Source organism: Rhinoderma darwinii, chromosome 3 (assembly GCF_050947455.1).
Source record: "Rhinoderma darwinii isolate aRhiDar2 chromosome 3, aRhiDar2.hap1, whole genome shotgun sequence".
Lineage (NCBI taxonomy): Eukaryota > Metazoa > Chordata > Amphibia > Anura > Rhinodermatidae > Rhinoderma > Rhinoderma darwinii.
In genome coordinates this window covers 251533746-251559765 of record NC_134689.1, presented here as the reverse complement: position 1 = coordinate 251559765, position 26020 = coordinate 251533746, and the positions used below count along the sequence as shown (strand labels likewise).

Genomic DNA, 26020 nt, shown 5'->3' with positions numbered 1-26020 from the left:
GATCGCTGCCCTGTTTACACAGGGCAATTATCGGCAACGAGTGTTCTATAAACGCCTGTCTGCCCGATAATCGTCCAGCGTAAAACCTCCTTTACAAAGTCTACAAGTACAATTGCAAGATAGCTATACTTGTAGTAGATAGCTAAAAGTGTAGCCATCAGCAATTGTGTTGTAACAGACGTTATCGCAATATACATCCAATTGTACATTTACAGTTAATCTGTGAAGATTCATGAAAAAAAACAAAAAAAAGTATCATAAGTGCAGTCTTTCTGTAAAAAGTCCAGCACGCCAAGGCATACAAAAACTAGAAGGATCTTTACTGATGGACACAGTTTAAAGAAATTGATACATTTCTATGCATATCAGTTTTGCCACGCATGGCATAAACCAGTAAAACCTGATTAGTAATTAATATTTTACCAAAATCAAATTATTTTTGCAGTCTTAATAACTGGAGCAACTATAGTAGGACACCTACATATGTAAGCAATTTACATATTAGATGTCATCTAATTCTGGATCCAAACAGCATCAACCTGCAAGTGGCTAGTTTAATAGATGTCTGAACAAGTTATGATGCTTATGATGTAGCAGCATACAAAACCATGAAAATCAATTTGATTGAATAAAAAATTGTATTGAAATCCAATACCAAATAATAATCATGATGTTATAAAAAAAAAAAGTCACAATAAAAAGATACATTCTAAACACTACAGAGAAAGCAATAAAAAAACAAAAAAACAACAATTCTGTACAGAAAAGACTGGGTGCGGTGGAGGATAGGACAATATACAGAAGAGTGTGTGGGGTGGTGGATTTCATTTACAACACAAGGAAGTCACACAAGATGGAAAATAGTTTGATATGTGAGAGAGCTGAAACCAGATTGGCTAAAAGAAGGCTCCTTTTTTGGCTCTTCTTGTAGCCATTAACAATACGTAAGACACAGGGTTTCTTCAGGTCAGCAAACAAGAAAACCGCTTAGTCTTTTCAGCTCACGTGTACTGTACAGATCCGGACTTCATCTAGCTGCAGCAGTCCAATACAGTTATCTCATCAGGTCTCAAGACTTAAAAATGGACGGAGATGTGGAAAAAACATCTAGCCAAAATTTAGGAATGGTGGGGGAGTAACACTGTTTTAAGTCTCACAGAGGCTGGAGGGGAATTGCTGCCAACTGATGTGCTTTGCAGCCAAGAAAAACTGCACAAAAAAATGTCCTTTTGCATTCCTGCCAGCCCAAGGTGGAGCGTAACACTGAGCCACAGCAACAAGTTGGTGACCCATCAGCGGTAAAAAGAACAAAAGCAATGGCAATACACAATATTCCTCCATGGATTACATAAAATTTCTCTTGTTTCATATAAACCCCCCAAAAACCTTATAAATCAGGGGAAATAAGGTACAGAATATCAGGCCTCAGCCCTTGGTGGTTGCCACAGAAGAAACAGTCTGGGCTCCCCAAATGCTTCTTGTCTGTACGTTTTGGTGTGGCACAAAAGCCCCATAAGAGCTGAACGGCCTCTGTCCATACAGTGTCAAGTTTGCCTCTGTGCTGGGGATATGTTCTTTTATGCTGTGGTTATGGCGTTAAGATCCTTCATCAGGCCTTCAAGGTGAGCCATTTCCTTGCTTAACTCATCTGGTTCATAGTTCTAAGAGAAAAAACAAAATCAAAATTTGGATCTCAGCATAACTAGTAAACAAATCCAAACAGTCAGTAGATTCAGATCAAAGTTTTGTTAAAAAAAAACAAAAAACCTCTAGCTTAAAGTGCAGCCCCATCATTAACATTGAATTCAGCAAATGTAGCATATTTTTCATATCTCTCCGTAATCTGTTTTTTTTTCTCGCAGGGTTTGCATAAACCTTCTTTTGCTTTATAGAAATGAACACACAGACTAACCGCTCTTGAGAGTTCTTATGTGTTTTTTTTTTTATTATCGCTCTGTTTTGGTACAAAAGATTGCATTTGTGCCATTTAAGGTAGGGTTTATATAGTTTGCAGAAGGGGCATATCTGGTGCAGAAAAAATAAAGCCTCCTCTTTGTGAATGGGAGTTTTTAGAAAAAGGCTTGTGCATGCCCTATCAGACACATATTGCATGTGGATATTTTCACCCATTTTAAATGAATGGGGAAATCCGCTTCTGAACCCACATGTAAAAATGCAGTGACAAATGTGCTGGTAAAAGGGTCACAGAAAAATTCAATATATATTACAAAATATTTTTGAGTAATATGAAGTATTTTCTCATAGATTGCGGAGAGGGGGACTATACATACACATTCTGAGCCCTCAAGCATCCTGCTGGTCTCTAGTGGTTCAGGGGCACTGGGCACAGTAACTGGAAGTGGAGGACGTACTCTTCCCAGGGTCGCAAGAGATGCAGTTTTCACTGAGAGCGCAGATGGAGCTGGAAATTCAGCAAAAACATCAAACCCATGACAGACATAAAAGAATTAACAAAATATTTGAAATTATCCAGCTATGCTTTACCTTGTTGTGCCAAAAGTGGTGAGCTAGGCAATGGTTCATAGGTTGAGCCAGCCGCCGGAGCTGGAACAGCTGGCACCGCAAAGCTCTTTAAGGGATGAGATGGTCTGATATGTGCTGTCGGAATACTGGGACCAGACTCCTCATCCATAGAACCAGGCAGAAAACTTCCCCCAGGGGGATCTGGGTCTTCAGGACCAGTCTGTGAAGAGGATGATGCAGCTACTACTGTGTCACAGCTGGGAGTATGACGGATTGACTCTAAATGGTAAAGAAAATTTAAAAAATAAAATTATATATCTATATCCACCAATTTGAAAAATAAACTTCTAAAACTGAATATGTACATGACACATACATATGATTGCATAACCGTACAAACTTGATAAGGGAAACCTATACAGCCCAATGGGGAAATTGCTTAACTATTAAACAATCGGTCCTCAAATAGATGTTCCACTTGAACAAGGAATCGGTGTGCTTTGAAACAGGTTAGCTGTTCCTTGTACCACAGAAAATGAACAAAATCCCTGAACACGCCTGGGTTACCCTTTAATTCTAATACTAATCACTATGAATTTATTTCCATACAATGCTGGAACGTAACTTTTATTTTAAAATTGTTATTTTGTATAGACAGTGTTATTAAAATGGCAAGGCTAAGTAAAATTGCCCCAAGGAAGATAAAAACGTCCAGCAACAATAGTACATTAGAACAGCCTCCTGTTTATGAGACAAGCAGTTCATACCAAGAACCACGCAGAGACAAGACAAAGATCTGACTTAAGTAGCTAAATCCCCAACACTAGTTTCCGTACATGGAGACCAACTATATAGTTCGCAGCCCTAATAATACCTAACATGTAGTAGCAGTAGTCCTATAACACTAGCTACTAAACAAACGTGTGGTGCAACACCTCCGGGTTTCGCCTGGATCCAGTGGCTGGCTCACCAGGCAGGACAATAGCCGGGTGACCCCATCTCTGGAAATAGGCGCGAGTCCTAGAGCTGCATCTATCAAACATTTACGGCATATCATGTTCTTTTCTTCCTTTCCATCAGGGGTTCCGTTTGTTTGGCGAGTTTTTTGGATTTTTTTTTTTCTGGCAAGAATTGACCAGTGTGCACCACTATTCGGTCATCAAAAATTTGAGAGCTATTTAATGTCCATGGTTAGGCACTTTTGAATTTTACTGCTGAGCCAGGTCAGGGATGGGGTTTGTTGGAGCGTAAAATACAATTCTGTTCTACATTTTTTATATGCATATGTGGTAACGTAATTCACATATACACACTCACACATGCATATTATATATATATATATATATATATATACATACATATATATATACACACACATACATACAAACACACATACATACATAACTAGATCCCCTGGGGAATAACGAATGTTCTTATTGGCATCTAATGGATCTGCCATAGCGGTCATTGCTCCATTTCTAATAGAAGTCATTAAATAGAGGAGTCAGATGGTTATAGGTTAAGCTTTTTTTCCAGCGACATTGACACTACTATATATATATATATATATATATATATATATATATATATATATGTGTCTGTGAGATAGAGGACTACAAACTAATGAGGGTTTACAACCTGTGGATAGCATAGAAGACTAAACAGACACTATATAAGCAACAGGAAAAAAAAACACATTCTTTACACTATTCCTTTATACTTTGTACCCCCAGTGCGGAATCCAAAATCCACAACAGAGGATCCTCAACTAAAGTCAACAATGTTTTGATTTTTCTCACCTGCAGCCTGAGGAGCGCCACCAAGCACGTGCAGCATGAACCCAGGTACAGAACGGAAATGAGTGTTATCGATGGAATGGATGGGATGTGCACTGACAACCGCTGAAACAGAGATTGAATGGTGAATGCTTGCTTAATGCTGTGATGTAGAGATGGCAACATGGTAAATGACCTTCAAAAGTGACGGTTAGAAAGCAGTAATGAAAATCACACTATGGGCTCAAGTGGAAAAGTGGGAAACATAAGAAATCATGGACGGAAAAGGGAATAGAGTGTTTGTAAAAGGCACAATGTAACAGTTAGAGGAAATGGGAGGACATGATAATTGTGAAGCACATCCAACACCAGATACACATTGAGGCCAGGATCAGACACACCGTTTTATTGAAGTTTTTGTCTAATGTTTTTTAGCCAAACACAGGAGTGGATACAATAGAAAGGAGATGCATCAGTCTTTATACATTTCATTCCTTTTGGATTCAATTTTGGTATTGGCAAAAAAAACTGCCACAAAAACGGCTTCAAAACGGTGTGTGTGATCCTGGCCTCAATCACACACCTAACGATCAACCTGAGCTTCTTTAACAACTGCTTACCAAAGGGAAAAACTTTATAATACACGTTCCAACTCTAAATCCGAAAATAATCTGGATACTGGATGGCTGCAGTATAGAAACAAACTGTACAGCGGTCAGAGGCCGGCAGTGATCCAGCACAATTATAGATTCCTGCTCTGTAATAAAAAGTGTGGCCCCTTCCCAAGTACTCACGTTGTGGTGGTTGTGAGTCAAATGGCATCATTATTTTTGGTCTCATCCCTCGACGTCCAGCAAGTGAGGACACCGAATCCTCAGATTCCAGGCCTAGAAAAAAAGTTACATCATTAATTGCTACTCATACACAAATAAAAGACTACTTATGCATCCAGCTAGCTCAACTTTTTCATTATCATTGTAGTTTTTATTTACATGCCATGAAACAAGGATACATAGCGGCTGACTCAATAGGATTTTTTTTTCTATTATGAGAATTTGTTTCCTCATCACCTCGGTATGAATTGCTGTGCTGGTGAATGCTGCCCTCGGTGGTGCTGTCTCCAGGGGTGAGATCCTGTGGTGATCGGGGCAGGGTGCTCTCTGTTAGCATTGGGTTTGTTTCTGGGGATTTATCCACTGGTTTTAACTCCAGTCTCTCATGATGAATCCAGAGGTCAGGAGGCTTCACATCCTTAGAGTTACCCTTGTATTTATGGGATCCATTCACTGATTTACATGCAGCTCTTTTCCTTAAAATCAAAGTCAATATTTACAGATGATTATTAAGAAACGGACATTTATGAGATGACAAAAAATAAAGTCATGATTCATAATGCAGATAATTTAGGCCCTGCCCACACAGATGTTATTGCAAGCATAAAATTTTGCAGGTGCCAGGTTTTGCTCTGCCTGCACGCCGTTTGCCACGTTTTTCACTCGCGCCCATTGAGCGCCACGAGCAACAACGCAGCGAAATACGCTTTCTCTGCCTCCCATTGATGTCAAAGGGAGGTCAGAGACGTAAACGCCCGAAGATAGGGCATGTCGCTTATTTTTCACGCGAGCGAGAAAAAAAACAACCAAAAACGCCTCCACCTCCCATTGAAATCAACGGGAGGCATTTCCGGACTTTTTTTGGCGCTTTTTCCGACGCAGATTCCGCTTTAAAAAAATGTGTCAAAAAACTGAGTGTGAAACGGGCTTTAGCGACCACTGCAGTCGGAACATAACCAATACAAAGCAGCTATGCAACTCACTTTTTATGATGGGAGTTGGAGCGACGAGAGCAGATAGCGGCAATGACCACAGCCACCAAGACTGTTATAACTCCAAGAGATACAATGATTGTAAGCAGCATGTTCTGATCCAATGAGGTAGGACTTCCATGAGGACTATTACTCCCTGCAAAGGTTCAAAGACAGCCAAGATTAGAGAGGAAAAAAAAAAACACATTTATTCCTGACCTAGTTGCCATGAAAGAAAATCAGAAAGACTATTACCTCCAAGTGGGGGTCCACCATTTGCTCCCATATCCGGAGAGCGACTTCCTTTTCCTGTTACACCGGATGCTGGAAGAAAGACCTCAATAAGATAAAGTGTAAAGGGGTTCTCAGGATAGACCGTGATGGTATATTGCTAGTATATGACATCACTGCCGGTTGATCCAATATAATAAAAATATATTTCCTGTGTTACAACTTACTAACAAGTTTTTACCTTGATTGTTAGGCATGTAGGGTGTTGATTCTGCCATAGGAAGGCGTTAATAAAAAAACAAGTTGGAATTGTCAGTAAATATTAAAAAGACACTTCAGAGTATGATGCATAAAAAAAAAAAAAAAAAAAAGCTGAAAATTAGTAAGCTATCTGCGTCGGAGACTGAGTCAGAGAATTAGACAGGAGAAATAGTTCTACATGCAGCACTATTTTACCGATCAAAGCGCCAGACACTTCGCTGGACACCATTGTAAGTCAATGGGGTCCCATTTGGCACTGGTGGTATAATTCGTACAATGCATCTGACAGAGCGCTCTGGCTTTCATTATGAATGGAAGCTGCGACGCATGTGCAAACATAGCCAAATATTTAGGGAAAAGAGAAGTTTACATTAAATTGCAAAAATTATATTAGGTGTCTGACATTTTGTAGATTTATCTCACAACCCCTACGGTTTGTTTTTTTACGCTAATAAATGAAAGGTTCTGAACATTTCTACTTCAGGGACTTTCATAACAGACTTTACAAATATGCAGTCTTGGTAAATAAGCAACAAAATAGATGTTTGTATTTTTCGAATCCGTATTAAGGGACAACTATATTACTTATAAGTGGAACATTACCACTAAATGTATTCTGCATGTATCACGTGGTCAAGGAATAGTTGCAGTGATGTGGTTTAGAGGGGTTATGTGGGGACTGAAAAGTTTTAGCAGTGTACTCACAGTAGTATGCGAGTACAGTCGCTCATATACATTCCGGTCTCCCATCGCGCGGTTTATGAAATTTTAATTAATTTTTACACCGCTGGCGGGGGACCAGAAGTCTAGTGGCACAGTCTTCCTTGATGACAACACGACTCTTCGTCATGTGACCGACCCCTACTCTATGTACAAACAGTAGTATAGCGATTACATTGTGTACAGCGGGACCGGTCATATGACGAAGAGTCGTGTCGTCATCAAGGAAGACTGTGCCACTAGACTTCTGGTCCCCCGCCAGCGGTGTAAAAATGTATTAAAATTTCATAATCAGCGCGATGGGAGACCAGAATGTATATTAGCGAGTGTACTCACATACTGCAGTGAGTACACTGATGATAATTTTCGGTCCCCACATAACCCATTTAAAGAGGCTCTGTCACCAGATTTTGCAACCCCTATCTGCTATTGCAGCAGATCGGCGCTGCAATGTAGATAAGAGTAACGTTTTTATTTTTAAAAAACGAGCATTTTTGGCCAAGTTATGACCATTTTTGTAGTTATGCAAATGAGGCTTGCAAAAGTCCAAGTGGGTGTGTTTAAAAGTAAAAGTCCAAGTGGGCGTGTATTATGTGCGTACATCGGGGCGTTTTTACTACTTTTACTAGCTGGGCGTTCTGACGAGAAGTATCATCCACTTCTCTTCAGAACGCCCAGCTTCTGACAGTGCAGACACAGCCGTGTTCTCGAGAGATCACGCTGTGTCGTCACTCACAGGTCCTGCATTGTGTCGGACGAGCGAGGACACATCGGCACCAGAGGCTACAGATGATACTGCAGCAGCATCAGCGTTTGCAGGTAAGTAGCTACATCGACTTACCTGCAAATGCCGATGCTGCTGCAGAATCAACTGTAGCCTCTGGTGCCGATGTGTCCTCGCTCGTCCGACACAATGCAGGACCTGTGAGTGACGACACAGCGTGATCTCTCGAGAACACGGCTGTGTCTGCACTGTCAGAAGCTGGGCGTTCTGAAGAGAAGTGGATGATACTTCTCGTCAGAACGCCCAGCTAGTAAAAGTAGTAAAAACGCCCGATGTACGCACATAATACACACCCACTTGGACTTTTACTTTTAAACACACCCACTTGGACTTTAGCAAGCCTCATTTGCATAACTACAAAAATGGTCATAACTTGGCCAAAAATGCTTGTTTTTTAAAAATAAAAACGCTACTGTAATCTACATTGCAGCGCCGATCTGCTGCAATAGCAGATAGGGTTGCAAAATCTGGTGACAGAGCCTCTTCAAGCAATAACAGTCAGTTTCTTATTACCTTATCCCAGCAATTTCAGGCCTTGTATAGCATTACTCAACACTTTGAAAAGCAGTTAGAACCCTTTCACGGCCAAGGAAATATGTAATATGTCATGATTTTAAACACCTACCGCAACTAGAATATAAGGATTTAGATTTTGATATATTAAAGGCCAGAATAATATCTTTCAAATAACACCATGCTCAAAGATCTGTTCAGGCTCTATTTTTGTTTGAAGTTGGGGAGCTGGATGAAAGGTTTTGTTGTCTTTGGAAGGCAGGGATAATGGGCCGTTTGACGGTCGTTTTTTTTAGCGGCTGTCACACGCCTGCATTAAATTCAATGCATGTCTATGGGGTATTTACACGGTCGTTTTAACAGACTGTGAATGGCTTGTGAAAAAATAGGATGTGTCCTATTTTTGCCAGTTTTTTCGGATCCCTCAATAGACTCAAGTCTACGAGGGATCTGTGAAATCAGGTCGCGCAGGGGTGCAAATCAGTCATGAAAAACGGCAGTTTTTCAAGGCCAATTTGACACCCATTTGTGTGAATACCACCTATCGTAGGATTTCGAGGATGGAGGCTGCAAGTGACAGCAGGAAGATTGATCACAGCCTGCTGCTGTCATCTCTCCACCTGTTCAGTCTTCAGTGACCCCTGTGAGGGGGATAAAGAAACTTTATTCAGGTCATCATACTCTTCTGAATAAGAGAAAATTTTTGTTCTCCGATTGTCACATGTAGGTTTTTTTTCTCCTACAGCGGTGAAAAGATGGGCAGTTGCATATCTAATCACCTCCTGCGCTTAATCAGACCATTTGTTGACTTAGTTTACTAACATCTGGATCGCTGATATTTTGGTCCATTCAGTTCTGGTTGAATATGTAAAATATATCTGCAATGTAGATATAGACATAAGTAGCATGTATGAACTATTCACACCTTGAACTATTGTTTTTTAGGAGGCGTTGTGAGTCTTAGGCTATGCTTGGGTCAGACCTAGAGCTACATACATGACTTTTTATAGAACGTTAAGCTTTGTTGCAGAATTGAAAGAAGGAGCAATAAGTGCAAAGTACTAAGTCACATTTTAACAGTGTATGGTGTCTCCTTTGATAAGATATGTGTGTGTATATATTTTTATATGTGTATGTCAAAAGTGTGAAAACTTGTCACGGCAGCTAAAAGGGGTTAACTGCAGATCACGAGCTTGGATCTGGTCACCTTTTGGAGTGCGAAATGCAACAGCTTCGGACAAGGGGCCCATTCCTTTTGAGTTTCGAGCCTGGATCTTGAAGTAGTAAGTTGTGTCCAGCGTTAGCTCCTGTATTTGGTGTGTCAAACGGTTTCCAACAACTGGCTCTATAACCCAGTCAAGAAGCTCTGTATGGACATCTGTGCTATAATATATAATATAACCTGCAGGAGAAAAACATAATTCAGGCCCTGGACTGAAGGACATTTCAAAAGTTTAATGAAAGAATACTCAGCAGAAGAAATTTGCTTCTAGAAGAGGATTATAGGGCAGGAATTATTCAACCTAAGAAAATGACTCCTCACCAGTAATTTTGCCATTGGCTTCAGATGGAGGCTGCCAGTTCACAATTATGGTACGTGGTTTCCCTTCTTTGCTTACTACGGTCACATCCTTTGGAGGCGAGGATGGCACTGGAAGAAAGAAAAAAAAAAAAAAGAGAGAGACGGGGCTGAACTTGTGCTCAAAACTAGATACATTCCAAAGGAACCCTAAAAATGTAAAACATACCTGACTCGAAGGTAGTGCCATGAGCAGTCATGCTCCATGTACTTGACCGTCGACCTTTAGTAACCATAACAGAAAATTCATATAACGTATTTGGCTTCAAACCAGTGACCGGGTAACTTAGTGTGGTGCTGTTGGCCATCTAAAAATAAAATAAATAATAAAACAATTTAAAAAAGGTAAAAACTATGCAAAAAATCTATAAAAGCAAAATATTCTTAAACATTTCACAGTGACTCGATAAATGCTCACCTTATACTTTGTATTAGCAGGAATATTGGTTTTCCACCTCGCTGTGTAGTATCGGGCATCAGTAATCTTCTGGTTCTTAGGCAGGGAGTTGTCTGCCCAGGTAAGGCGCACTGTGTCACTGCTGAGGATAGCAGCTTGAACCCCCACAGGGGGCAACATAGGGGTAGGCTCTGGAACTGGGGTGTATGAGGCATGAACAACATAAACATCAACCTCAGAAGCGTCTAGGTCAGTTATGTTGCAAAAACAAATTTGGCAATGACAATATAAACAAAAAGAAATGAAATAAAAAACGGATGTGGAAATTGAACAGTGAATAAGATACATAAATCCATGCAAAGGTAGGGATATGAAAGGTATCAAATTAAATCAGATAATGCCGATCAAACAAAAATTTAAATATGTAAAAAACGTTTTAAAGAAAGAAAATATCAATGCAGGAACAGAAAAAGGAGAGAAAGAGAAGATAGTTAGTTATAGAAACAAATAAGATTATCACATTAAACAAGTCAAAAGCAACACAATGCCAATGTTGATTTATACTAAGAGTCCACCAATGACCATTTACAAACTGGTCAGCACTTAGCACAATGGCCTTGCAGCGCTGGGGGCCTGGGTTTAAATCCAACCAAGGTCAACATCTGCATGGAGTTTGTATGTTCTCCCTGTGTTTGCGTGGGTTTCCTCCAGGTACTCCGGTTTCCTCCCTCACCCCAAAAACATGCCAATAGGGAATTTAGATTGTGAGCCCCAATGGGGACAGTAAAAAAGAGGACCTCTGTACAGCGCTGCAGAATATTATGGCGCTATATAAGTAACTGAAATAAAGAAACTGGTGGTTACCTGTGTGCTGGCGGGTGACGGCACTTTCATATAAGGGTATACCTTCTCCCATATTGTTAAAGGCTTTTAGGGAGATGACATAATGTGAGCTGGGCTCTGCAAAGAAAGGATATGGTTATGAAAGTTTACATCTATACATAAACAAACACAACAAGCTGTAAGGTCACACGTGGTAGACTAGTTGAACATTTTGACATGCTGCGGAAAAAACATGTGCACATAGTAAGGCAAGTTGCAGGTATTCAAAAATTCTAAATATGCCGTACATTTTTGTGAATTTCTGCAGTAGAAGTTTTCTGCCGTGTGTAAATGTGGCCCAAGATGAACTACAGCCAATGTTTCCAAGACGCGACACAAGTCTAGATTTGAGCAATGATAAAATGCGTCGCCAGGGATTTGAAACAAAGTAGGAATTTCTATTCTATAGTATGAAGGGGCCTCTGTGCTCTGAAAGCTCGCATATACCATTGTTCTGGTTAGCCAATAAAGGAGTCATACCTACTATACTTTTGTCTTTATGGCCAGTATTTATACTATAGAACATGCAATGTTAAACTGTACAACTTTTTTTTGTTCACAAAACAGCCCCAGCCTACATCTTAACCCCTTAATGGCCAGGCCTTCATGTGAGTTAATGACCAAGCCCTATTTTTCACCATCGCATTTCTAAAGTTATAACTTTATTTTTCCGTCGACAGAAGTATGAGGGCTTGTTTTTTGCGGGACAAGTTGAATGTTTTAATTGCACCATTTTTGGGTGCACAAAGTCTATTGATAAACTTAACTTTTTTTTTGGGAGGGAATAATTTAAAAAAACCAGCTATTCCAGCATTGTTTATCGCGTTTTAAATTTACGCCGTTAACTAGGAGGCGTAAATAACACGTTATGCTTATTCTATAGGGTTGGTACAATTGTGGCGATACTAAATAGGTTTAGGTATTTTTTTATGTTTTACTACATTTGCATAAAAAAACTGTTTTTGCATTGCTGTACTTAGAGCTGTAACTTTCTTATTTTTCCGTCAATGTGGCCATATGTGGGCTTGTTTATTGCGGCACAAGGTGTAGTTTTTATTGATACTATTTTGGGATACACGGGACTTATTGATTAATTTTAGATTTTTTTGGGTAAGGAATGGAAAAAAAAAAAGGAATTTTGCAGTTTTTTTGCACTTTTCTTTTCTAGGTCGTTTACCCGGCAGTTAAATCAATGTGTTAACTTCATTGTTTGAGTCTTTACGATTGTGCCAATACCATATGCTTTTTGTTTTGTTTTTTCTTTACACTTTTACGAAGTAAAACCATTTTTTTTAGTCCCTCTATGCAATCTTCTGATCGCAGATATAATGCACTGGTATACTTAGTTTCACACTGACAGGCAATAATGCTTTGGTATACTAACAGGCAATGTATTAGGCCATGCCATGGGCAGTTACTGAAGGCAGACCTTGTGGACATTGTGGGTGGTGCTTCACTTTCAATCAATCTTTTCTTATTTTACACAATGTTCTGTGACAGTTTTTTCTTAAAGGAACAGTGTCACCAACATTTTTTTTTTTTTATATCAGTTTTATGTTAGGGTTTTATTAAAAACGTTTATATTTATTTGTGTGTTTGTGTGTTACTTTTTTCTATTTTTACACTTTTTCTTCCCTATGGGGGCTGCCATTTTTTTTTCCATTTCTGTATGTGTCGATTAACGACACATACAGACATGGAATACGGCAGCTCCAGTCCCATAGGGACTGCGAACGGGGCCCGTTCCATCCACTATCGTGTACGCCGCTGTGTGGGAACGGCGCATGCGCCGCTCCCACACAGTCCGATTTGAAATGCGCGCCGTCCGGTGCCATTTTCCTGTGGACCGGAAGTCGCGGCCGGACAGTAAGATTACTACTTCCGGTCGCGGCTTCCGGACTTGTGCACATGGAGCAGCGGCAGCAGACGGAGCGGACGGACCGGAGGGAGCGGCGGCGACTGGAGCAGGTAAGTGATTTCTATGTATGTTCGTGTTTCAGTGTGTTTTACTAGTGTATGTAAACCTTCTACACTGTGTGTTAGCTCAAAAAATGGCGACACACAGTGTAGGAGGTTAGACCATTCAAACCGCTCGTTTCTCCCGGCACTAGCCAGGATAAAGGAGGGGGAGATTCTGAGAGCTCACTAGAGCGAGGGATTTTTTTTTCCCAATTTTGCAGCATAAAGCAATGTGGTTGCTTTACCACATGCAATACTGCAATTTTGGGAATTGCTCCATCTAGTGACCAGTGCTGGGAAATATTATAAATTGAATCCAATTTATAATATTTCCTGACTCGTGAAAAAAATATAAAAAATTAGAACAATGTTTAATCACCTACACACTAATTGTTTAACTAAAAAAAAAAAAAAAAAATCATGTTTTGCTGGCAACACATTCCCTTTAAAAACATTGTTGAACGCCAGTAAGCAATTTGTCCACAGGAGGGCACTGTTGGAACACTGAATAACGCTGCCAAAGCCCACTATTAACTGCCCAGGCAGGGAGTATATAAATCAAGACTGAAAAACAACAATTGGCCTTACCTCTGAACAAGAGCCCACAAAAACAAGTAACAGAATACTTACCCAAGTTTTCAATGGTGTAGTAACGCTGCTTATGGTCAACACGAACAGTCTGTGCATGAGGGCTCCCAAGACCATAACCTATAGCATACCCACGGACAACCACTTGGTGCTGATTTTCTGGGGGTGTCCAGCTTACAACAATACTTGTCACCAATGGACGCACATGTAGAGAACTAGGCACATCTGGAACACGGGACTCTATAGAACAGAGTTTATTAAAATATATTAGCAGAAACTGAAAACCGGAAGAGCCCCAGATACATATCATTAACTGGCACAGAAGCAAGACAGGATTAAAAGGCTTAGAAAGTAAAATGGCACAGAAATATCATAACTGTGAATCACAAACAGAATCAAAGAAACAGACGGGTCAGTTCAGACAGAGCTTTTTTTTTTACGGGAAAATCGCAGTGGAAAACGCGCCAAAAAAGCCTCCCATTGATTTCAATGGGAGGCGGAGAAAGGGTATGTCGTGCCTTTTTATTACCCGCGGCGCTCAATGGCCGCGGGCAAAAAACGCAGTGAAAATCTGCCTGCAAAAAACTCTGTTTGAACCCAGCCGTACAGCAAGATAAGTTGTTCACAGAAGGAAAAAACAAAAGCATAAAAGAACACAAATATATATATATATATATATATATATATATATATATATATATATATATATTCATTTATTTTTTTACAATTCATAGTATACACAATGTCAGATATTACAGTGAAACTCCTTTAGGCTGTGTTCACACAGAGTTTTTTTTGCAGGAAGAAAATTCTTTGCACAGGAAAGTTTTTTGCACAGTGGTTTGACAAAAACTAGTCAAAACACTCGTCGAGGCGTTTTTTTCCTGTTTCTGACTGATTGAAATGGGGTTTTGGAGGCGGAAACCGCCTCAAGATAGGCCATGTCGCTTCTTTTTACCGCAACGCGGTTTTTCCGCTCGCGGTAAAAAAAAAAATATCAATGGGAGGCATTTTCGGGATGTTTTCGACAACTTTTGCGGAGCGGTTTCCGTGCCAAAAAACTGTGTGAACAGGGCCTTAATCATACACCTAAAACTCTGACACTTCATTTCATTCTCCAAAGAAATCTGGAATCCAGAAGGGAGAGGCTGAACGGAGATAATCAGGAGATCGCTAAAACTGCTAACATAAAATAGGCTACTATCACTATCTTCTGGAGGTTCTCTATTCTTGCAGGCCATTTTTAGCCATCCGTTATACTCTAGATATCAGATACTGGTACTATTGGAATAGAAATCTGTGGCCTGTAAAAAAGGACTCCTGGTCATAAAGTCAACAAGAATGTATAGAATAATAATGGTCATTGCTGACAGTATAATGGCATTCTCTAGTAGAGGGCGAGGGCTGTATAACATTTATGAAGATAGGTGCAGTGGTCATGAACTATTAGTTAGCCACTAAAACTAGATAGAGACTTTTAAAACCTATTAAACCAGCACAGACGTAGGGAATTCTTATCTGGATAGAGCTTACCATCAAGATCATTTTCAAAAGTCTCTGCAGAACCCCAGTCAGTAGCTGGTCCACTACCGTTTACAGTCATGGCCACAACACGGAAGCCATATTCGGTGTCGCGATCAAGTCCTGGACAGAAATGGATCATTAAAAGTCAGAAGTATAACAGAAAGATCTCATTGGTGCTGCAGAACTCACCATTGACAAGTTGCGACAGTTGGGTGTCTACCAGAATCTCATTTGTGTCAATCTTCCTAGCAGTCTTACGGTAACGCAATTTATAGCCTACAATCTGTCCATTCTGAGTTCCCGCAGGAGGAGGTTGCCACTGAACCAAAATACTCTATGGAGGTAAAGTGATAAAAATATAAAAGAAGAATACAATAAGGGGTTAAATAGCAAGCACAACTTCACCGATTAACTAAATGAATACGTAAAGCAGATAAAGTTGGTTTGCGGTCTCTGCCAAAACATTCAAGACCTAAGGCGCTTTTACACAGGCCATTGATCGGGTGTACGAGCATTTGTACTAACGCGCGTTACTGATCGATGTCCTGTGTAAACGGATTCATCCAAACAAAAGTCCGCTAGTCGGCAGCACATCTTTGTGTACGGGTGCCTTTCCACGGGCAAATTTCATGGCCGGTAAACGCACTCGTTATCTACGTTTCCATGGAGCAATGACCGCAATATATGGTGACAAAGGACCTTTACTACGATCGTTCTTACCCATACGCTTGCATCTCGTTGGCAACACATAGTTACATAGTACGGCTGAAAAAAGACACATGTCCATCAAGTTCAACCAAGGGACGGGAAAAGGGAAGGAAAAATTTCTACACATAGGAGCTAATATTTTTTTGTTCTAGGAAATTATCTAAGCCTTTTATAAAGCCATCTACTGTCCCTGCTGTGACCAGCTCCTGCGGTAGGCTATTCCATAGATTCACAGTTCTCACAGTAAAGAAGCCTTGTCGCCTCTGCAGGTTGAACCTTTTTTTCTCCAGACGGAGGGAGTGCCCCCTTGTTTTTTGAGGGGGTTTTACATGGAACAGGATTTCACCATATTTTTTGTATGTGCCATTAATATATTTATAGAAGTTAATCATGTCCCCCCTTAGTCGTCTTTTTTCAAGGCTAAATAGGTTTAGTTCTTTTAATCTTTCCTCATAAATTAGATTCTCCATGCCCCTTATTAGCTTAGTTACCCTTCTTTGTATTTTTTCCAACTCCAGGGCATCCTTTCTATGAACTGGAGCCCAGAACTGGACTGCATATTCTAGATGAGGCCTCACTAATGCTTTGTAAAGTGGTAATATTACCTCCCTGTCCTGTGAGTCCATGCCTCTTTTAATACACGACAATATCCTGCTGGCCTTTGAAGCAGCTGATTGACACTGCATGCTGTTATTGAGTTTATGATTTACAAGTACAACCAGATCCTTCTCAACAAGTGAATCCGCCAGTGTAGCTCCCCCTAGGACATATGCTGCATGCAGGTTGTTGGTATCCAGATGCATAACTTTACATTTATCTACATTAAACTTCATCTGCCAAGTGGACGCCCAAACACTTAGTTTGTTTAAATCTGCCTGCAATTCATGAACATCTTCCATAGACTGAACTATATTACATAGCTTGGTGTCATCTGCAAAAATAGAAATAGTGCTATTAATCCCATCCTCTATATCATTAATAAATAAGTTGAATAATAGTGGTCCCAGCACTGAACCCTGTGGTACACCACTTATAACCGGTGACCATTCAGAGTAGGAATCATTGACCACAACTCTCTGGATACGGTCCTTGAGCCAATTCTCAATCCAATTACAAACTATATTTTCTAAACCTATAGTCCTTAATTTACCCATTAGGCGTCTATGGGGGACAGTGTCAAAAGCCTTTGCAAAGTCCAAAAACACTAAATCCACAGCGGCCCCTCTGTCTAGACTTCTGCTCACCTCTTCATAAAAACAGATTAGGTTAGTTTGACAACTTCTGTCCTTAGTAAAACCGTGCTGGCTGTCACTTATGCTATTTATTGTCACATAATCCTGTATATAGTCCCTCAATAGCCCCTCAAACATTTTCCCCACGATGGATGTTAAGCTTACTTGTCTATAATTATCCGGGGAAGACCTAGAGCCCTTTTTGAAAATAGGCACCACATTTGCGCTGCACCAGTCCCTTGGCACTATACCAGTCACTAGAGATTCTCTGAATATTATGAAAAGGGGGACAGAAATAACTGAACTAAGCTCTTTAAGAATTCTAGGGTGAAAACACAGGGCGATGTGCTGCCAACTAGCGACAATTTTATTTCAGTTGATGAGCACATTTCTTTATATACTGGGGAAAGTTTACTGGCGTTTCATACAACAGTCTTAGCTTAAAGCCTGCAGGAATTAGATGTGACAAATTTATTAAGAGGCATGCCTCTTAATAAATTTGTTGCATTTTTGGCTGTTGGTGCACCACAGAGAGAAATCTACGCCAGCTAGGTGCTGGTGAAGACTTCTGCAATAATTTACGCCAGTTTCTCGCATAAATTATAGTAAAATGTGTCGGTCTGCAAGTGGCCCCTCACCCTTTTACTAAGACTCACCCGCTAAGTGCCTTAAACGGCGGAAATAGCACAAAAGTCGATTTTTGTCCCGCAAATGGCGACCTTCGTGCCGTCTGACTTTTTTGCGCAACAAGGAAAGCTAAAAGTAAAAAATGTTCTCAATGCACACTGTGTATTACGTGCGGTTTTGCCGCACGTATTTGTGTGCGGCAAAACCGCAGTGTAATACAGTACCAGCATAGGCAATGAGTTTCCAGGGAACCTCGTGTTCACGCTGTGGTATTTGTCGGGAAGTAAATTGACCTGTGGTGCGTATTTTCGAAACCGCGGCATGTCAACTTATCCTGCTCGAGAATTGTATCCCTGTAGTTCTACAAAAATATACAACAAAACCCACAGCATGAAGACGCAATTTATGCAGCAGAACTTAAAAACCACACTGAAAAACCCATCGAAAGGCCGAAAGAACAAGCGATTAAGAACGGATTTAGAAATCAAGTGACCTTAAGCAAAGCGTGGCACAAAGCCTGTAATGTAAACCGTACCTGTGAGCTGCGCACCTCCAGGGTTAGGTTCTGAGGAGCAGCACTGGGCACTGAAATGGAAACAGAACAAGAATATTACTAAGGTGTTGTAAGGTGACCAGTAATAAAATTGTAGTGCAAATCACAAGAAGCTAGAAACAAACCATCTGATAGAGTCCTGGCTATGACATCCTGTGTGGATACTCCAGGCCCATGTTTATTAAATGCTACTACCCGAAACGTGTACTCCGTGTATTTCTTCAGTCCATTTACAGTATATGAAAGCCCTGCAATATCAAGATCCTGCAAACAGAATATCAAATCAGTATTTACAACTGACAAAACATTTAAAATGATAGAAATAACAGCATACAAAAAACATCCTAATCTATAGTCATTTTCAAGGCCCATAAAGGGGTTTTCCCACAAAACACGTGTCTACATGTGTGATGGCTGGGGGTCTGGCCACTGGGACCCCCAATGATGTTGAAATCTGTCTCCTGTTCTGCTCTTCACTGGGGATCTGATCGCTGGGACCCCCAGCGATCACACATGTATCCCCTATCCTGGGAAAACCCCTTAAACGGTTAAAATTTTTCTATATCTCAAACTGTGTATAAAAAATTTGCCTGGATTTTTCAAAGGACTAACAGTTTTATGGAAAAACAAGCACATAAATAAAATATCTAAAAATTTACATTCAGTCCAAAGTATAGCTGCAATCTCCATTTTGGCTATACAGTTTTGTTTACCTGCTCATTTCCTGCTCCTTTCTCCATATAATAAAGTTTATAGTTCTGAATTTCCCCATTTCCAGAAAGTGGCGTTTCCCAGCTGACGCTAACAGAAGTAGGGGAGAGTGTTGTAGCTCGGAGATTTGGGGCTGGACCAGGAACTTGAACTGAAAGACAACAAATTAATAAACTAAATATATGTTATAACCGGTAAAACACAGTTGGTGAATTGAAGCTTTCAACTTCTTACCCTACAAAAATATCTTACCCTCAGGTTGTGTCTCCACCTTGAGAGGGGGTGAACTATCACCAGCGCCATAGTTATTATGAGCCACAACACGGAAGTAATAGACTGTTTCTGGCAATAGGTTCTGGATGGTGACCTGCAATTCTCCCGGCCGGCTGGTGTTCTCTACCCGCTCCCTGTATTTGGTAAAATAAATGTGGCACTACAAAGATCAGAACTCCACGATTTCAAATCAACATGCGACTTTAAAGAATTAAAATTGAAGTAAAAATAAAAATGTAATAAAAAAAAGAACCTAGTATTTTTACATAATTAAGTAATCTTACTCTACATTCATTGGGCCGGTTTCATTAGTGCTTTCCACTGGAAAGCTACACAACAACCATATTCAATTTTACACTCTTGTTTAGAACATTTTGTCCAGAGCCTTTACTGCTACAATCAACCGCTTCTCCATAAATTACACAACTAACTTCCACGAGCACTTCAGTCATTGACAATTCCCCAACATGAGGAAACTTATAACTTCCATTATATTCTATGGAATTAACAGTACACTTACAAGCTTAGCACAAATCTGTAAATTAACGGCTTAAAATTGTACTTCTTAATAAAGGACAGAATTGGACCTTTATAAGTTGCATGGCTAAGGTCCAATATTGCCTATTTTCTGTTAGAAAACAGACAAAAAAAAGTTTAATAGATACAGTTAAAATAAAAACGAGATATATATATATATGATTGACAAGTGAAGCAAAGAACATTGGATTATCTCCTAACAATGGGGCCTGTAAAGAGGTGGGATACATGAGAGCAAGTGACCGGTCAGTTCTTGAAGTTGAGGTGTTGGAAGCAGGAAAAAATGGGCAAGTGTAAGGATCTGAGCAACTGACTTTTGCCAAATTGTCATGGCTAGGTCAGAGCTTCTCCAAAACAGTTGGTTTTTCCGGGTGTATGCAGTGGTTAGTAGCTACCAAAACGTGGTCGAACAAAAGTGATCTGGTGAACCAACATCAACGTAATGGGCACTGAATGCCCACTGATGCGTGAGGAGAGCAAAGGATTGTCCAATCCTACAGAAGAGTTACTGCAGTACAATCTGCCGAAAAAGTTACTGTAAGCTTTGATCGAAAAGTGTCATAACACGCAGTACATCGCAGCTTGCGTTGTTCAGGGCTCCATAGCCACAGACCGGTCACAATGCCCATGCTGACACCTGTCCACCGATGAAGCGCCTACAATAGGCACATGACTATCAGAGCTGGACCATGGTACAATGGAGGTAGCTGGCCTAGTCTAATAAATCATGTTGCTTTCTTTCACATAATGTGGATGGCCGTATGTGCACGCGTCGCTTACCTAGGGAAGAGATGGCACCAGGAGGCACTATGGGAAAGAGGCAAGCTGGTGGAGGCAGTGTGATGCTCTGGTCAATGTTTTGCTGGGGAACCTTGGGTCCTGGCACTGATCTGAATGTTACTTTGAAACGCATCACCTACCTAAACATTGTTGCAGACCAAGTACATCCCTTCATGGCAATGGTATTGCCTAATGAAAATGGCTTCTTTCAGCAGCATAATGCCCCCTGCACATTGCAAAAATTGTTCAGGAATGGTTTGAGGAACATGAGAAAGTTCAAGGTGTTGACTTTGCCTCCAAATTCCACAGATCTCAATCTGATCGAGCCTCTGTGGAATGGGCTGTAAAAAAAAGTCTGATCCATGGTGGCTTCACCTCACAAATTTATAGAACTTAAGAAGGATCTGCTGCTAACGTCTTGATGCCAATACCACATCACACATTCAGAGTTCTTGTGGAGTCGGACCTACACCATATTAGGCGTGTGGTTTAAATGCGATGGCTGAACAGCATATTATATATACACCACTCCATACACAAGATACTAGACCTAAACTAGAAACCAATATCATATTTGGAAGCAGAATTCTGAACATTTTCTAGTACATGCTAATTTACTAGTTCAATTCATTCTTGCGATTAAAACCAGTACATCATCCAAATTACTTTTTTGTATTATCCAAATTACAAGACTTACCGATTCATTCCCTCTTTGCTGTAGTATACTTGGTAGGTAAGATTTTCTCCATGAGCATCAGCAGGAACACGCCACGTCAGCTTGATAAAGCGCGTTGATACCAAAGAGGCCACAACATCCCGCGGGGATGATGGAAGAGGACCTCCTGGAGTGGCAGCTACATGGTGAGCAGTGGCACGGGTCAGTGAGGGGGCAGGAGAGGTTGGGGCGGTAACACCTTGACATGGTTGAATAGGGAAGGGGCGGGGTAAAAGGACAAGCACAGGCACACAAACACAGAGCAAAAACAAGAACAGAAAATAAACAAAACCAACCAAGCACAGCCTCCATGCAGACAAGGGCCACCTGCCACCGAGAGGGACACCGGTAACGATAAGGGGTCAAACAGCAATTTCTGAAGCTGTGATAAAAACAGAGTTTTGACCCCCTCAAGCTTCATTCGGTGCCTCATCTGGCTGGCAATGTAGCCCACAAACATGCAAAACAGCAGGTTTGTCCCACTAACTATCCGAGAGACCTGCACTCCACAGCCACACTGCAGGTCCCCAGGTTGTAAATGGGTCAACCTGCTTGATAGGACAGTCTCCAATGATACAGCCCTTCAGATTCCAATAGATATACTTTAATACGAGTTTGAGAAAAACTTTCAACGTTTAATACTCCCTATGATTTTTGTTTTCAGGTTTTGTTTTTTCTGTTTTGTTTATTTAACGGAATGTCCATTGCAACAAACCTGTACAATACTTTAAAAGAAGGAAGGACTGTATCATTGGCAGTCACATAACAATACATGCAAAATCTAAGAACCTGAACATGTAGAATAAAAACGTTAAAATGCATATAAAAAAGGGCAGAGCTGCAAGGCACACTTTGATGTATGAGCTACATCTTTATTTTGCTATACTGTAAACATTTAGTTTTTTTTTAATCAGCTTAACAAAACTACATTTGCAGAAGATTTTTTTTTTTCCATTTGTTGCGACATAGGATCATCATCTCAATGTCAGGAAGCCATGGGGCGCTTTCCATGACACAGAAAGCAGCAGGCTACATGACGCATAAAGAGGAGAATACTAGGCAGGGGACACTGGAAAGGAGAATCAGGAAGAGACTGGGAGGGGGACATTACAAATAGGTAAGGGCCACTGGGACAATACCCTGCAGGTGGGACTACATGGAAAGTCCGTTCCAAGTTTAACTACTGAACAAAAGGTCACTGGTTTTAAAAGGCCAAATTAGTCACTAGTTCTATAAAGTATGCCAACAACACACCCTAAATTATTAAAAACTATGGAAATATTGTGATACAGTAAAATCTAAAAATCTCACTAAGGGTTGGATGCGGGACACGGAAAAGAGACAAGTAGTCCATAAAAGGTTTTTATCACATCTTACCAGGCTCGACGATAATGAGCTGAGCTGCTGCCTGCACATTTCCCACTTCATTCTCAGCTATACACTGATAAAATCCTTCATCTGAGCGCACAAGACCAAGAACCTGAAGATTATGATCGTCCTGAATAAGAGACAAAATTGGTGAACTTTTACGTAAAAACAGTTCCCCATTTCTCGATCACCTACGAACTAGCACTTTTCTTAAATAGGTTGTCCAGAATTAGAAAAACACTGCTGCTTTACTCTAAAAATAGCACCACACCGGTCCAGATTGTGTGGGGTATTACAGGCCAGCCCCATTCACTTAAATGGAGCTGAGCTGCAATATCAGACAACTCATTGACAGGTGTAGGGTGCTGTTTTGGGAAGAAAGTAGGCATTATATTCTAATCCTAGACATCCCCTTTCAATAGGATTGTCTCATGTCTACAACCTCTTTACATATGTCCTATTAGAGCACATGATCACCATAAAAGAAGGGTCCTCTGTGCAAGACCCCTTTCTAGGAGGCAGGGAAGAATTTCTTCAATACCTACATAACAGTTAGACTAGGTATAAAGAGGATTTATATGAAAAAAATTAGCTAACTTGTAGACGGAACGTTACATGATATACACTCAACATTGTAATTGCAATACCAAGAAGGGCAAGACGTAAGGTTATGCAAATCGAGGAAGTAGCAGGTGTCGCTAAGATTTGCAAATGATCAAATTTTTAAGCACCGAGCTCCAATCTGTGGCATGTGGGAGAGGCATAAAAGCCAGATTAAGAGCACATTTTTTTTAGCCACATGAAACCTCCAAAAAAAATCGGATCAAGTGGTGTGGGATGATTGTGTGATGCCCCCTGTTAGTCAACGTGCCAGTTATCGCCACTTGTCGCAAATGGAGAGGGACAGAAATCGAGCGGAGAGACCTAGGCTTATCATTCTGGCAGATTGCTACGCGCCTAGGCAGAGATGTCAGAACTGTTCAACGTTGCGTGTCCTGGAGGTTGGGAGAACGAACGGGAATGACAAGAAGTGCACGCAGGTGAACCTCTGCACCGAGAGATCGTCTGGTTGGAAGAACGGCGCATAGTGATCCATTCTGTACTGCAAGTGAAATTGAACGTCACATCCCAAGCTTAGGGCGGAAACCAGTGTCAACACAAAGCACCAGAAGGCATTTGCACAACATTGGGCTACGAGCCAGACATCCAGCTACAGGTTTTCCATTGACCACACACCCCACTGCTCTCAAAGGCTATCATGGTGAACAGCTACACGGCAATGGAGGCTGAAATGGAGGTCTATCCCCTTCAGCGATGAGTCCCGCTTCGGTCTTTGATGAAATGGTAGCCAGACTCTACTAACAGGATTATGGTGAGTAAAGGCATAATGTATGGTAGCCAGACCCCTCTAGTCTTCATTTGAGGTACACTTACAGCTCTGCGTTACATTCATTTGGTCGTGGAACCAGTGGTACGGCCATTTCTCCAAAGTGTCCTAGAAGTGGTTTTTGAACAGAACAATGCAAGGCCACATGTTTCTCGTGCTACTGTGAACAGCCTGCATGGCCTAAACATGCTACCATGGCCTGCAATATCTCCAGACTTGTCTCCCATCGAGCACATCTGGAACATCATTGGTCGGCAATTGTAAAGGATTGCCAGAAGCCAATCTTGTTGACTTGCGTGCCCAAGTGCATTCAGTGTGGCATAACATTCCTCAGACAAACATTAATAACCACATTAATAGCATGTCAAGGCGTGTAAGTGCGTGTATTTCTGCGTGTGGTGTTCATACTAGATACTGAATAAATCAAGAGGTTTGGAGTATTTTCCTGTGATTTCCACAATTCCCAAACTTTTCCTTCTTGGTGTTGCAATTTCAACGTTGAGGAGTGTATTTTTATTGTGCTAATGTCCACACTACAACTGCACATTTGACCACGTTTACTCACCACTATTTTGAAGTAGTCACTTGGGATGACCACATCTCCATTCTTCACCCATTTTACAGTTGGAGCAGGCTTCCCTCTAACTTCACACTCAAACACAATATCCATAGATTCATGAGCGTGTGTGTTAGATGGTTTTACATATAACATAGGAGGCACTGCAAAAGGAATAGATTACATTTATTATAGTGCACATAGCGTTGGTAATGTGAGGTTGAAATACATTTTTCAATCAAAACTAGATTATCCGTTTAAGATATGGGAGGATGATTTTGATCACAAAATTACCGCAAAGCAATGAATCCTATTGAACGCCAGTGCACAATAGGAAAGCCAGTGGAAACATACAGAGAAACATACAGCTGCAGATGCCAGGAGAGTTAGAATTTGCTGCAAATTCCATGCGAGGAGAGTTAAAATTTGTTGTAAATTCCACATAAGGCTAAATTTATGCAATAATCGATACTGATGGAGCGGTGAAACTCTGTTTTCATTCAGTATTATGGTGCATGTCACATAGAACATGGAATATACAGTATAAGGTGCGCAGATTTAAAAAAAAAAAAAAAAAAAAAAAAAAAAAAAGAAACCCTAAAAAAAAAAATATATAGCTATAGGGGAAAATATGGGATAGGGTGAAGTTGTCTTTTACACTTGGCTCAAAGTAAAAGGTTAAGTGATTCAGAGCACAGAGCAATAAAACACAGGATGAACGCTTTATACAGATGTACACCACCGTGTCAGCTGTGATAAAGGTTTAATAAAAGGCTGGCACAGCAGTACACCATGGGGGACATCCCGAAGATGTGTCACCAGCAAAACCGCAGTTGGAGATGGAAGGGAGTGACCCATTTTTTTTCTAACTGCCCCCCTTATCACCTGGAAGGAAGTAGGACAGGCCCCGAGGGAGTGCAGGATTACATCCCTGTCCAGAAAGTTAACAGAAAATAAATGAGCATCCTAGTGCAAAAGCCATGGTGAGATTTAATTGGGATCTTATAGAGGCCCTGTCACCAGTTTAATACGTCTATCTCCTACCTAATCTAATAGGCGCTGTGTTGTAGAT

At 40.7% G+C, this 26020-nt stretch overlaps 1 protein-coding gene across 11 annotated transcripts in view; it reads right to left on the bottom strand.

The window, feature by feature from the left end:
* Window positions 1-299: 299 nt before the first annotated feature.
* The window catches only part of NEO1 (neogenin 1), a 160548-nt gene continuing 134827 nt past the window's right edge, over window positions 300-26020 (bottom strand). The window contains exons 6-29 of one of the 11 annotated variants that reach the window (XM_075857730.1): window positions 24958-25112; window positions 23015-23135; window positions 21620-21836; window positions 19585-19739; window positions 19335-19483; window positions 18747-18885; window positions 18604-18653; window positions 15691-15835; window positions 15511-15621; window positions 14020-14217; window positions 11413-11508; window positions 10570-10793; window positions 10321-10459; window positions 10116-10223; window positions 9780-9974; window positions 6536-6565; window positions 6319-6387; window positions 6076-6220; window positions 5330-5568; window positions 5054-5146; window positions 4284-4385; window positions 2506-2763; window positions 2292-2422; window positions 300-1661 (exon numbers count right to left, since the gene is read on the bottom strand). In XM_075857730.1, coding sequence (XP_075713845.1) covers window positions 1578-1661; window positions 2292-2422; window positions 2506-2763; window positions 4284-4385; window positions 5054-5146; window positions 5330-5568; window positions 6076-6220; window positions 6319-6387; window positions 6536-6565; window positions 9780-9974; window positions 10116-10223; window positions 10321-10459; window positions 10570-10793; window positions 11413-11508; window positions 14020-14217; window positions 15511-15621; window positions 15691-15835; window positions 18604-18653; window positions 18747-18885; window positions 19335-19483; window positions 19585-19739; window positions 21620-21836; window positions 23015-23135; window positions 24958-25112 — 3353 coding nt within the window. In that variant the 3' untranslated portion in view covers window positions 300-1577. The remainder of the gene's footprint in view (window positions 1662-2291; window positions 2423-2505; window positions 2764-4283; window positions 4386-5053; window positions 5147-5329; window positions 5569-6075; window positions 6221-6318; window positions 6388-6535; window positions 6566-9779; window positions 9975-10115; window positions 10224-10320; window positions 10460-10569; window positions 10794-11412; window positions 11509-14019; window positions 14218-15510; window positions 15622-15690; window positions 15836-18603; window positions 18654-18746; window positions 18886-19334; window positions 19484-19584; window positions 19740-21619; window positions 21837-23014; window positions 23136-24957; window positions 25113-26020) is intronic. The other 10 variants (XM_075857732.1, XM_075857733.1, XM_075857738.1 and 7 more) reach the window with 10 other exon arrangements.